This window comes from Gallus gallus, chromosome 2, assembly GCF_016699485.2.
Source record: "Gallus gallus isolate bGalGal1 chromosome 2, bGalGal1.mat.broiler.GRCg7b, whole genome shotgun sequence".
In the NCBI taxonomy this organism is placed as follows: Eukaryota; Metazoa; Chordata; class Aves; order Galliformes; family Phasianidae; genus Gallus; species Gallus gallus.
This window is the reverse complement of record NC_052533.1, coordinates 2,110,482-2,123,561: the sequence shown is the minus strand read 5'-3', so window position 1 is coordinate 2,123,561 and position 13,080 is coordinate 2,110,482. Positions and strand designations below refer to the sequence as shown.

The 13,080-nt window shown below is 49.4% G+C and overlaps 3 protein-coding genes across 24 annotated transcripts in view; 1 reads left to right on the top strand and 2 right to left on the bottom strand.

Annotated features, from left to right (window-relative positions):
• OBSCN (obscurin, cytoskeletal calmodulin and titin-interacting RhoGEF) overlaps positions 1 to 3,416 on the top strand; it is a 170,112-nt gene extending 166,696 nt beyond the window's left edge. For all 22 annotated transcript variants that reach the window (XM_040695537.2, XM_040695529.2, XM_040695532.2 and 19 more), the window contains 3 exons: positions 279 to 354; positions 824 to 973; positions 1,091 to 3,416. In XM_040695537.2, coding sequence (XP_040551471.1) covers positions 279 to 354; positions 824 to 973; positions 1,091 to 1,268 — 404 coding nt within the window. In that variant the 3' untranslated portion in view covers positions 1,269 to 3,416. The remainder of the gene's footprint in view (positions 1 to 278; positions 355 to 823; positions 974 to 1,090) is intronic.
• A 1,865-nt stretch (positions 3,417 to 5,281) lies between these two features.
• Positions 5,282 to 11,895, bottom strand: ACKR2 (atypical chemokine receptor 2). The gene is made up of 3 exons (NM_001389480.2): positions 11,822 to 11,895; positions 11,214 to 11,271; positions 5,282 to 9,732 (listed from the first exon to the last, which is right to left on the bottom strand). Exons 1-3 carry the CDS (start codon positions 11,852 to 11,854, stop codon positions 8,615 to 8,617), a joined length of 1,209 nt encoding a protein of 402 aa, NP_001376409.2. The 5' UTR covers positions 11,855 to 11,895; the 3' UTR covers positions 5,282 to 8,614.
• CYP8B1 (cytochrome P450 family 8 subfamily B member 1) lies at positions 5,287 to 6,932 on the bottom strand. Its single transcript, NM_001005571.1, is given in 1 exon segment — positions 5,287 to 6,932. A coding segment is annotated over 1 exon segment (1,533 nt). The 5' UTR covers positions 6,925 to 6,932; the 3' UTR covers positions 5,287 to 5,391.
• Positions 11,896 to 13,080: the final 1,185 nt, after the last annotated feature.

The window sequence follows — 13,080 nt, the reverse complement described above, 5'->3', positions numbered from 1 at the left end:
CCAGACCATGGAGGACAGAGCCAGAGGTCATGGCCGATGCCGTTCTGGTCAGTGTCCATGTGTCCTATGCTCAAGGTTGTAGTGTTACTGCAAGCAAACCCTGTTGTTTTGATGTTCTCAAGGTCTTGTTTCAGCTGTGACCAAGGTCAGCCAACATCCCTGTACTAGAGAGATTTTCTTCATCCTGAGGAAGGCAGCAAAGCACAGAAGTGCTTTGTGCCGGCTTTGGTGCTGTAGCATTGGAGGGGAGCTTGGCTCACACCTATTTGCTTTTCTAGCTCCAGAACTGCTGACAGAGCAAGGAGCCCTCCCACAGACTGATATCTGGTCCGTTGGAATCACAGCATTCATCATGTAAGTCAGCCTGTCCTTCCCTACCCCTGGCTTTTAAAGTGCCATTTCAGTCAACAACAAAGGGAGCTGTACCCACTCAGACATTAACATCAGTAGCAGCCTCTCCCTTGAGCAATGCCACCAAAGACATGTGGCAGAGACTGGGGAGCTGGCTGCACTGTGCAAGGATGCCCAGTCCCATCCACATCTCCAAGTGGAATAAGGAGGTGGTTTTACAGCCCAGCAGCTGCTGTGTTTCTTGCTCAGCCTCATCTGAAAAGCTCCCACTTTAACAAGAATATTCAAATTACACCAAGCAGAAAAGCAGCTGAAGTCATAAAGCCCGCTGAAGAATGTTGCTCTTTGGGATTCTGCTTTCCATGTGATGTTTCTGTGCACTGCCATGACCTCCTTCTGGCTGGGAATTCCCAGGAGAAGGAGCATCTCAAGCGATGCCCTTTGTGCTGATAATGCTATTGTTTCGGGCTAGGCTGAGCGCCAACTACCCGGTCAGCTCTGATGTGCCCTGCGAGTTCCTGAGAACCACCAGGAAGGGGAAGGTGAAGCTCACACGGTGCTACGCGGGTCTCTCCGGAGGAGCGGTGTCATTTCTCCAGAGCACCCTGTGTGCAAATCCCTGGTAAGGCAGCGTCTGCTCCCCTGGCACTTTGTGCAAATCGTGGCTCCTGCCCCTTCTTCCTCTCCCGTTTGGGATTTGGGAGAGAAAACCCAACTGACCTTCTCCCCTTTGTCCCAGGGGAAGACCATCAGCCTCCGAGTGCCTCCAGAGCCCGTGGCTCCAGGAGACGGGTTTGGACAACAGGCAGCAAGCGCTGGTTACCTTCCCCACCACCAAACTGAGGAATTTCCTCACTGATCGGGAAAAGAAAAGGGGCCTTCTGTGCTCCAAGTACGGCCTCATGATCGCACAGTGAAGGGGATGTGGCGATAGGCACGGATTATCTCCCCTTCTGCTCTGTGTTTGGTAGCAAACTGTTCCGTCGAGTTACTGTGCATCAGCTGATCTGAGCTGACTCTCTTCTTCATGAATGCAATTTAGCATAGCTAAGCAAATTAACTCATTGCCACCTGGTAAGAGCTGAAATACAAACACTTAACGTGGCTCAGCTGACAGACGGTAACTTGACAGTACTTGGGTCCCTTGGATCTGTGCTTCCAGGAACAGGCAGGGAAGGTTTGCAGAGCCCCTTCTGAATGGGACTAGCTGCAAGCCCTGAGCCGCTCAGCAAATCCTTCCCTGAGGTCGGCATGCAAACACTGGGCACTGACTTCTGCCCCGGCCCCAGGATGCTAGCACCATGCACTTTCAGATGCTACTGGATCGCTTATCCCATTGCTACAAGGACTGAGAGACTGGTGAGCTTCTTGCCTGTCTCCTGGGGTTGGACTTGATGAGCTCCAGAGGTCCCTTCCAACTCCTGCAGTTCTGTGATTCTGCAAAATCCCAAAGAAAATGGAAAACACTCGTAAAGAGAAAACATCTCTGATATGAAAAGAGCTCCAAGAAGGTGATAGTGGGAGTGGGGAAACAGAAAATAAGTCAGAAAGATTCACTGTGGGGAAACAGTGCAGAGCACAGCGCTTCTGGGGGCTGATGCCAGGCAGCAACATATCCTAAGGATTTGGATGTACAGATCCAACTGGATAAAGCCCTGAGCAGCTCAGTGTTAGCAGAGGGTCAAACCAGAGACCTCATGAGTCCCTCCCAGTGTGACGTGCTGTGTTGCCATGTCTGTGATGTGCCCCATGATGTCTTTGCCTTGTATCAGATACAGGGTTGGGTGATGGGACCCTGGTGGCATCCATTAGTCGGGCTCAGCACGTTGCACCTGTAGCACAGGGTGAGTGCAGGGAGGGAGACAGCACTGGGGCTTTCCAGTAACTGATAAATTGCACATCTGTCCCACCCTAATCCTCACGAAGCAGTAGCCTGCGTTCCCTGGGGCTCAAGTTAACCACCTGTCATAGAGCCTACTGGCTCTCCATGGACACTTGCACTGCTGTTGCTGCAGAGCTGGTCATGTTCCTCAAGGGGTTTGTCGTCTGTAGACACCACAACACTTGTTTTCTTGGGGCACATGTATTTGAAATCTCCCGTTAGACCTAGATGACTGGCTTACCCATCACACAGGACTTCACAACAACCCCTCATTTGCCCCACTGCATCTACATCAGTTTGTCTTCAGATTCTTCAGGAAAGCCCAGGGCATCCTGAACGCTGCGGTCCTCTTTCTTCAAGATCTGCTGAGGACGGATGGTGTTCTTTGTGTCGTTGCTTTGTACCTATAACCTCTGTATTCCTTTGGGTTTCTCTGACGTGAGTGATGTATTTATGGGTGCAGTTGGGTTTCTTGAGCTTTCCCTACATGCAGCATTTAAGCACAGGCTTTCCTCGAGGCGCACCTCACTGTGTTCAGAGGGTCAAGGGTGGGAAATCAGTTCCTAATATGTTATGGTTATACTAGACGTGATGCTGTTTAGCTAGTGGGGAATCTTTTCCAACATATTTAACCCATGTTGCCCCAGACCTGTAGCTTGCAGCACCATGGCTGCTCCTCCTGCATTGTGTGCAGAGCAAACTGGGAGCAAAGCAGTTCCCACTGTGCTGTGCAGAGCAGACACTGATTCGTCAGACTGTACATCTTTGAACATCAAGGTAATGCTATCTTCACAGTACATTGGAGAAGAGGAAAGCAAGGTCTTAGGGCCAGATTTCACGCTCAGTTCTCTTGGGTTTCGAGGAGTTATGGAAGACAGCGTGATGAGGTGTGGTCCATGAACCTTTCAGGACCTGTGAGGTCTCTATTGGCACAGCCTGGTTTTTCCTCTTGCTGCTACGCTTTGGGATGGACTGCTCAGTGCCAGGGGAGAGCCCATCCAGGCATAAACTTTGATTGCAGATTAACCCATTTGGAGCTTTTACACTATTCCTCAAATTAAGTGATTTTTTGCTTCTCATACTTGCATGCGTTTGAGCATGTCTGAAGTCTTCCATAGACTCAATATTGTTTTGTTAAATTACCGATTCTGACAAGGAATTAAAGCCAGATTTTTCTGCTGAATCTTTGCCATTGTCATTATTTTTATCTCTTTTTTTATCAAACCCAGTCCATGTTTGTTCAGAACCTACACTTCAACTCTGACCTGAGGTCATTACAAACAATAACAAAACACACACACCGTCTGGAGTGCAGCAAAGCACTCAGATGCAGCTTATTTTTTTCCTAGGGCAGCTCTGTCTTCACCAGGAGGAGAAGTTACATCAGTTGCTCAGTTGCTGCAGTTACAACATAGCCCTGTCCTTCGCAACAGAAAGCAGAATCTGGCTCTGATGTTTTGAGATGTGAAAACGTTTGAGTCATGGTCCTCAGTTGCACATAACAGAGGGACCTGCACAAGCTCAAAAAGTGGGCACACAAGAACCTAATGAGGTTGAGCAAGGCCAAGTGCAGGGCACTGCACCATATCTGGGGCAGTCCCAGATATGAGCACAGATGAGAGAAGAACACACTGAGAGCAGCCCTGCAGAGACGGACTTGGGGGTTCTGGGGGACAAAAAGGTAGACATGAGCCAGCAGTGTGCTCTGGAAGGCCAACTGCATCCTGAGCTGCATCAACAGAGGGGCTGCAGTGGGCAGGGAGGAGATTGTGCCCCTCTGCTCTGCCCTTGTGAGGTCCCATCTGGAGTAGTGCATCCAGGGCTGGGCCCCCAGCACAGGAGGGATGTGGACCTAAACCACTCTACTTACACAAACTGGGGGAAGCTCTCCTTAAGAGCAGCCCTGCGGAGAAGGACTTAGGGGTCCTGGTAGATGAGAAGCTGAACATGAGCCAGCAGTGTGCGCTTGCAGCCCGGAAGGCCAACTGTGTTCTGGGCTGCATTAAAAAAGAGGTGGCCAGCAGGGAGAGGGAGGTGATTGTGCCCCTCTACTCAGCTCTTGTGAGGCCCCATCTGCAGTACTGCGTCCAGGCCTGGGGCCCCCAGTACAGGAAGGACGTGGAGCTCTTGGGGCGGCTCCAGAGGAGGGTCATTAAAATGATCAGAGGGCTGGAGCAGCTCTCTCCTGAAAGGTTGAGGGAATAGGGCTTGTTTAGCTTGGAGAAGAGAAGGCTGCCGGGGTACCTCATTGTGGCCTTCCAGTACTTGAAGAGAGCGTATAAACAGGAGGGGGAACAGATGTTTACGTGGGTGGATAATAATAGGACAAGGGGGAATGGTTTTAAACTGAAACAAGGGAGGTTTAGGTTGGATATTAGGAGGAAGTTTTTCACCCAGAGGGTGGTGATGCACTGGAATCAGTTGCCCAGGGAGGCTGTGGATGCCCATCCCTGGAGGCATTCAAGGCCAGGCTGGATGTGGCTCTGGGCAGCCTGGTCTGGTGGTTGGCGACCCTGCACATAGCAGGGGGTTGGAACTGGATGAGCATTGTGGTCCTTTTCAACCCAGGCCATTCTATGATTCTATGATTCCTCAAGCATCCCACCATAAATCCTGTGCAATCCCCACATGCCTCTCCTCTGCGCCCCACAAAATGCCTCACCCCTTAGCAGCAACCCACCTTAATCCCAGTCCCTGTGACATATCTTACTGGGCCTCATGCCTGGGCTCTGGGGTTGCTGCTCTGGTGGGACAGCCCCAAAGAGACCCAGCTGAGGTGTTCATCCTTAATTTGGGTTCCCACCTACCATTACATCCCCATTCTCCTCTTGGCATGTGCAAGTTGGCTTCTGTCAGGCTGGCAGCCCTAGTGAAGGGCTGGGAGTAACCCAGCAGGGTATTATTTGGGGTCCTCCACCTCACCATTGTCTCTCTGGGCTCCCCTGTGGGTGTGCAAGTGAGCTGCTATCACATAACCTCCCCGGACACAGTAACGGGCGATGCAGGGCAGCGTGACATGCAAAGAAGACAAAGAAAAGCGACAATACTGTTAAGCAAATAAGAACACATTGGCATTGGCTCCACATGGATCCAGCAGCCAACAACTCAGGCGGTTTATTTCACAGCAATATCTGAACAAACAGCACACCACAGCTTTCTCAAACACGTGGCCGATATCTGAATCGAACGTCATGAACAGGTTGCATGGTTCCAAATCCCCAGCGGCTCGAATCTATGGCTGGGATCTCCTCTTTGTCGTTGACCAGCTCCAGGTCGTAGTGAGTCAGCATCAGGAACACAAACAATTTCATTTCAGCTGTAGCAAAGAACCTCCCGGGACAGGTGGATACACCAGCCCCCCAAGGCATGTTGAAGTATTTTAGCCGTTTGCCATTCTTGTAAAAATCTTTCTTGGTTCCATCTGGGTTGACAAAGCGGTCATACTTAAACTTGTGAGGTTCAGGATGGATTTCTGGGTTCATCTGCACAGAGAGGTGTGGGAACAGAGCCACCCGGTCCCCTTTGCGCAGAGTATACTCTCTGCCACTACTCATTTTGAGGTTCACATCCTGGAGGACGGCTCTGATCAGGATTGGGGCTGCCACCAGCCTCAGGGTCTCCTCCACTGCACTGTCCAGAAAAGGAGTCTGGTCTAACATGTCTCTGGTGATGTTAACCGGTGGGCTTCCTGGCTTCACTTCTTGGCCATGCTCCCTCAAGACTTTCTCTACCTCTCCCTTCACAGCCTTCATAGCTTCTGGATCCTTCATGAGATACAAGAGGAGCCAGAAGGCAGTAGGGCCTGTATTGCCTTGGGATGCCCACAGCATCATAAACTTGAAGCGGTCTCGCATGTAGTCAGGGACACCACTTTCTGCCAAATACTGGTCTTGTTCACTTATCCACCTACTGACATTTTCCTTCTGGGAGTCCTTACTCACGGACAGAGCATCCCAGAAGAACCTCTTCAGCCTCTCAGCTTCTACTTTGTCCTTGGGAGGCAACACGGCATAGGCCAGGCGGGGGAAGAGGCGGTCGTACTTCCGAAACTCAGTGAACAGCTGGTTGGAGTGGATGAGGTCTTGCTCATGAGCTTTCTCCTTGTTCCCTGTCCCTTGGTACGACTCGGTGCCGTACAGAGCCAGGTACCCAGCTCTGAAGACAATGTTGTAGCAGTAGTGGAACAGGCCAGCCTCTTGCCATGGTTGCTTCTCCTCTCCTGAGCTCAGCTTGAAAAGCATCAACTTCTGGAAGTTATCCATGGTGGCTTGTGTCAGGAGACTGAGTCCTTCTCCCATCAGATGCTTCGTGTTAAAAGAATGCAGAGCGCTATTGTTGTCCTTGTTGGACTTGTAGCCAAAAACCCGGAGGACCAATTTAGCTGCAAAGGTCAGAAAGTCTAGTTTAGACCGCGATTCCTTCACGATGGCTCCAAAGCAGAAGGGGTCCATCACAAAGGTAAAGTAATGGCCTCCGATCAGCACTGTGAAAATATCTCCGTGTTTTCTCTGCATCTTACTTAGAAACCCTGAACTGTCCTGTCTGAAGTCCAGTGCGTAACCCAGCCAGGGAATGATGCCTTTGTCCAGAGGCGGCTCATTGGGTCTTCGTCTCCGAAAGGCTCCCAGAACGTAGAGCCCCCCGAGCAGTGATACTGCCAAGGTGCAGAGAAAAACTGCCCAGAATGTCATTGGAACCATTCTCCTGGCCAGAGCATGACCCAGAGCGAGGGGAGTGCTTTTTATTACCATTCAGCAGCTGGTATGCAGATGCAGAGCTGACAGCATCTGCCCTGATTGGCAGTGATTATTTGCTTTCCCTATTTGGAGTGAGGACATCTCTTTCCTTGGCTGACACACGGAGATTTTTGAGGTGAAAGGTATATTAGAGTCCACTGCAGTCAACAGGCTGCTGCATAAAGTGGACGGGTGCCAGTGCAGACTCTGCAGCAGTGTAAGCCAAGCCCCTTTTCTGGGCTGCACTGGCTTTGAAAAAGTGTCTTTGGAGAATTCCCCTCAGCAATTTCTGCATTTAACACTCAGCTACAGGCATGCAGTACAGGCTGGAAAAATGAGAGAAGGAACAGATGCTTGAAGCGCTGCTGGAATCGGGACTGAGGGGGGGACAAAGCTGAGCTATTTTGGTCTCAAATGCCAAGAGAAGGAAAGGTCTCCAACAGCTCTACTCGTTTTGCCTTCTGCTCCTCAATGTCTTCTGTTGGGTTGGGGGGGCCCCAGGGACCTCATCCTTTGTGCCCAGTACAGCGCTGGGCATCCTGCTGCTGGCATGTGGACCTTGCAGCAGCCTACTGTGGGATAAAGGGACATTAGGTGGTGAGAGAGTTAGAGAAAAGGATTTAGTAAGGAGATGACCATGCACAGGGCAAGCTGCTTCCACCCGCTTCCTATTTTCCCACTCTTGTTCCTCCCCAGTTCACCCCTCATCTTCTCTCCCTTCACCTCTTCTCCTAAGCATCCCATCATAAGCTCTGCATAGTCCCATGGGCCCTCCCTGGGAAGGTCAGGAGATGAAGATCTCTATGTATCTCAGATTTGTTTCCTAGCTGTTCTTCCCTTCCACATTCCCCCCGACAGACCTGACCCATGGAATGAAGGCTACAGCTTAGCATCAGCTACATATTTGCTTTGGTGTTTTTTTGAGTGAATCATAGAATCATGAAGCTCCCAACTTAACCATTTTGGAAACACACAGCAGTGATGCAGGTAATAATGGCAGTGAAAACAAATGCACATTTTTTGTTCAACTGAAAACCCTTCTCAGTCCTATCAGTAACCCTGCCTATCAATAAAATTACAAAGGTGATGAGAATTTGCTCTGAAGGTATAAACTTTATTTGCACAGTTCTAACCTACTAACATGCTGAATTGATTTCTATGCTGGAAAAAGCCCAGCAAAAGTTCAAAAACATTTGGGGTGAAGAGTTCCTTTTAAATAAAGGTCAGTGAACTAGTAACCATGAACTGTAAAACCACATCAGTTATAAGGATTGGCTAATAGCTATCCATGCTGTTCAGTTTAAAGCCATGCTGCCACTCTGTGGAGAGGTTAAACTGATGTCTGTTAATGATGGTCTCCATTGAGCTTTTTCATTTTGTTTTTTTTTCTCTCTCTTACTGATTGTTACTGGTCTGAATTCTGGTGCTGCGATGATCAAACTGATCTCAAACCAAGGATCCATCCCTTGGGTAGACACAGTGTCCTGCTCAGTACACGTCAATGTGGCATACACAGCTCATTGACCCCAGTGAGTCAGACCCACTTAAAAGTGCCTGTTCCTCCTGTTGTCTCTCCTGGTAGTCTAAGGGGTGAGCCTGGCTGAGCACATCCCCCTGGCACATGGCAAAAGCAAGCAAGAATTTATCATGTGTTGGTGATGCTCAACATTTCTATCTGAGAGATATATCTGCTGCAAGAGCAGCTTGTCTCTGAGAGCTGGATGTCAAAGGTGCTCTTCCTACAGAAAACCTGAGGGATCTTCTGCAAGTACAACCTGAATCGTTTCTTCACAAAAGCATAGAGCACAGGGTTGAGGCAGCAGTGGACAAAGGACAAGCTCTCTGTGATCTGTATGGCATAGTCCAGTTGCCTACTCCTCTCACAGCTCTGGATCAGACCAACGAATTGCAGGGAGTGAAGGATGAGGACGACGTTGTAAGGGAACCACAGGACAAAGAAGACAGCCACCAGAATAAAGACAAAGCGGAGTGCTGTCCTCGAGCCAGGCACCCGAGACGTAGTGAGGACACACATGCTGCGGGAATAGCAGAACACCATGAAGAAGAAAGGCAAAAGGAAACCTAGGATGTTTTGAGTGACCTGAAAGACAACTTTCCAGAATAAGTGTTTCTGGCCATAATCATGAGTGCACACGATGGTTTTGTTGTGCATTTCCTTCGTGCTGCTGAAGAGGGCATCAGGAATGGAGAGGAGTATGGAGAGGACCCACAACATCAACAACAGGAGGAAGGACTTCTTCCGTGTCACAGAGCTGTGAGGAGAGCAAGCATGAACTATCTGCAGATACGTGTCCAGACTCATGCAGCTTACAAAAAAGATACCGCTGTAAAAATTCATGATGTACATGGCATTTAAGACCGGGCACAACAGATCCCAGGTCACCCACTGAGAAATGAACAGGGCCCAGAAAGGAAGGGTTAGCAGCAAGAGGAAATCTGAAACCACCAGGTTCAGCAGATACACCTCTGCCATCTTCTTTTTCTTACTGATGTACATGAGGACAGTAAATAGAAGAACGTTCCCAGTGAACCCAATCAAGAAAACCACGGTGTAAAAAGCTGGCAAGAACGCTTTGCTAAAGGAGACCACCTCTTCTTTGGTGCAAACGCCATAAAGTATGTAATCCTCCTCATTCAGGTACTCATAGGGGTAGTCACTCGAATTGGCAGTGTAATCTTGGCCATCCAGCAAGGCTGCAGCTGTTGTTGCCAGCTTTGAAGCTGTGTACGGCAAGTGGCTGCCTAGGAGCAAAAGACAAGAGAAAGGGATCACCAGGGCATTTCAAAATGTCATTCTAATTGCAGGAAAAGAAATGTGGAGTGTTTCCTTCAGTTTATAGGTTTAAAACTTTGGCCTTTGCCTACAGCTTGGAGACAGCCATCTATACAAACACTTAAAATAATATTTTAGGTTTCCATGCTCCCATGCACAAAAACCATGGTCTCCTCTGAGCTGATTCACCACTTCCCTCTGACACTGCTGCAGACTTTTGAGGAAGTTTCTGCCCTAAATTATATGAAGTCCAGCACCACGCACCACACCCAGCTGTGTACTGCTCTGTGTTCACCAAGATTGCTACTGAGAAAGTGGCACAGAATCATAGAATCATTCAGGTTGGGAAAGACCACTAAGACCACCAAGTCCAGCCCCAATCTACCCCCACCATGCTCACTGACCATGTCCCTCAGTGCCATATCTACCCTTTTTTTGAACACCTCCAGGGACTGGGACTCTACCACCTCTCTGGGCAGCCTGTGCTGGTGCATTACCACTCTTTCTGAGAATAAATTTTTCCTAATATCCAACCTGACATCCTGCTTTTCAGCGTAACAGAACCTGCCACCAGCACCTTTAGCTTGGTAGGGCCGCTCTCAGAAGCAAAATATCAAAAAGTAACTGCTCCTGGTACAACACGGTCCCCTCTCTGTGTCAGTTCTAGGAATCAAAGCATGAGACAAGAGGTGAGTTGAAGCCCCTGCCCAAGGCCATGCATTAGAGTTGCCCCTCCTGTGCCGCAGGACTGCACACCGGTTCCAACAGCTGTAGACCAGACTTCAGGAGATGGTCAGTAATTAAGAGAACTTCCTAATTTCAGAGTCTGAATCTCAACGAACTCCAACCACGAAGGCATCACGAGGAAGTCATCTTCCAAAAGTCACCCAAATGGGGCAGTGTCTGTCACTGAAGAGATGAAATCTCCCATGGTGGGAGATGAAATCTGCCTGAGCCACCTCCTGTTGGTACCATGAAGGTCAGAGTGGGTTTTACAAATCAAGACTAATCTCCAGGCTCTAACAGCAAAACAAGGCTGTCACAGAGGTCAGACTGACTATAGATGTCCTCACCACCCCTAGGGCACATATCATGGCCAAACCTGCCCTCATTTCCTCTGGAACCCATTTTTCCAGCAATCCCAAAGTATGTGTGTAGTGCAGTTCCCTGCCTGTGTCCTCTCTTGCCTTGCTCTCCTCGAGAAGCTATTTTTCCTAAGGCTGAACCACCAAGTGAAGAGAAAATGAAGCTGCTCTTCCCAGGACAAGCTGTGCTAACACTAACCCTGCACATGACCAGGATTCCCAAAGGCAGCTAGGGCCAGAACCAGGCCTTCCTCATGAAAAGGCCTGAAGCAGGAACCCCTGCACCTCAGAGCACCCAGGGCTTGGAGCAAGGTGCTGAGGATCCCTGCAGTGCAGAGTTGCAAGAGGTGAAGCTACGGACATACCTGTTGTGATCCCGCGTCTGAGACTGCCTAAGTGTCCATCCCAGGCAATTGTAGCTGGCTGAAAAGGAGAGAAAGTTTAGTGTGGGCAGAGCTGTGATGTTTTCCTGCTGTCTCACTTCCCCTTGGTGAGCACCAGGTGGCAGTCGTATGGTTGCACAGCACAACAGCACTGAAGGACACTTTCTGGGAATGAACTCTTTTTTTTTTTTTCCTGCTTCATGTTTTGGAGGAAACTCATCTGCAGCTGAATGCACTCTGGGCTACGCGTCCATGGGAGGAAGCCAAAGTTTTCCACCCACTCTGACATTCAGTGAGACTCCCGAACAGCTCCAGCACCCCCCCTGCAGCCACACTGGGGCAGCCACCCCACAACCCCAACTTCTGGGGCTTGTTCACCTCTCCGAGATGCTGCTTCTCCCCTGGCTGTGTCGTTCCTCCTCCACACAGCGCCGGCACTGACATTCACACTACATCCCATGTTGCAGAGCAAAGAAGCCATTAATCCTCCCAAGAAATACGTGGGCTGAGCTCAGAAATTAATGCCAGCCTAAAGGAATCTCTCCAGGTTTTTCCATTATCTACAAGCACAAAACAGAAAACGCACTCACAAGAGTTGCTCCTCCACGGCGGGCAGTTCCCATTGTGCCAGAAGCTTGACTCAGGCTTCTAGGAACAAACTTCTCACAGTGGTGCAAGAGGAAACGTGAGATCAGCATGACCACCCTGCCTTTATTTTGCCTTTCCTGGAGTCACTGCAGCACTGACATCACCCCTGAAAAAAAACTGAAATAGGATTTGTAAGGAGGTGAGGCAGACTGGGCTTATGCAGCTCAGCTGCTTGCTTAGAGGTAAGCGGCCTCTTTTGCCTGTGTTCTCTTTGTTTTGCTACATTTATTTGTCCCCATCCATCCACGATCCCTTCCTTCTTCACCCCTCTTCTCCTTGCCTCTCATTTTTTTTCCCCCGTTGGCCTTGGTTTGCTATATCACAACCCCAGATGTGGCAGCACGTTCCTTCTAATTTAGGTTTTTTTTTTTTTTGTAAAAGCTTTAATTACTGGGAACATCCACTGTAGTCCAAGACCTACTCAGTCCCGTCACTAAACTACATCCCATACTGCCATGTCTACATGTTCCTTAAATATCTCCAGAGGTGGGAATTGTGTGGAAAAAAATCAACACAGCTTTTGGGGAGTAAAATCTCAAGAACTGAGGTATGAGCTGGATGTCCTGGAGTACCTGGAGAAACTCAAGGTCAGGGGATGGGGCTGTGAGCACCTGATGGAGCTGAGGTGTCCCTGTTCACTGCAGGGGAGTTGGACCTCATAGCCTTTAAGGGCTCCTTCCAACTCAACCGATTCTGTAATTCTATGATTCTATTCCATGTCAGTGCTCTTAAACAATGGAAGAGTAGCAAAGACCTCAGAATGGGCTGAAACCTCCAATAAATGAATAAATAAAAGCCTCACAGCAAGGAACCTCCAATGGTTCGGGTTCTTCTCGGCACTTTGTGGGTGACGGGGACACCAGTGTTGCCACCATTGCTGATGGTACGGGCTCAAACCAACCCCAAAGCACAGCGGGATGGAAACAGCATCTCACAGAAGGCACCAACCAACAGGAAACCCAGTGTTGACAGCTGGAAAATGCTGGGAAACCATCCTGCAATGAGATGTCAAATATCACTGCTCAGGTGCTGGGGCTGCCTCCAGCCTGGTCCCCATGTTCTCTTTGCTGTTGCTGCGGTACTCTGAGACGCATTTTGTTGGTTACTTCCTTGTCCACTATTCCAAAATGTCTTTTGCACCAAAAATATCCGTGTTACTGATTTAAAACACTCTTCAGGGAAAATCTATGCATCTCCCAGC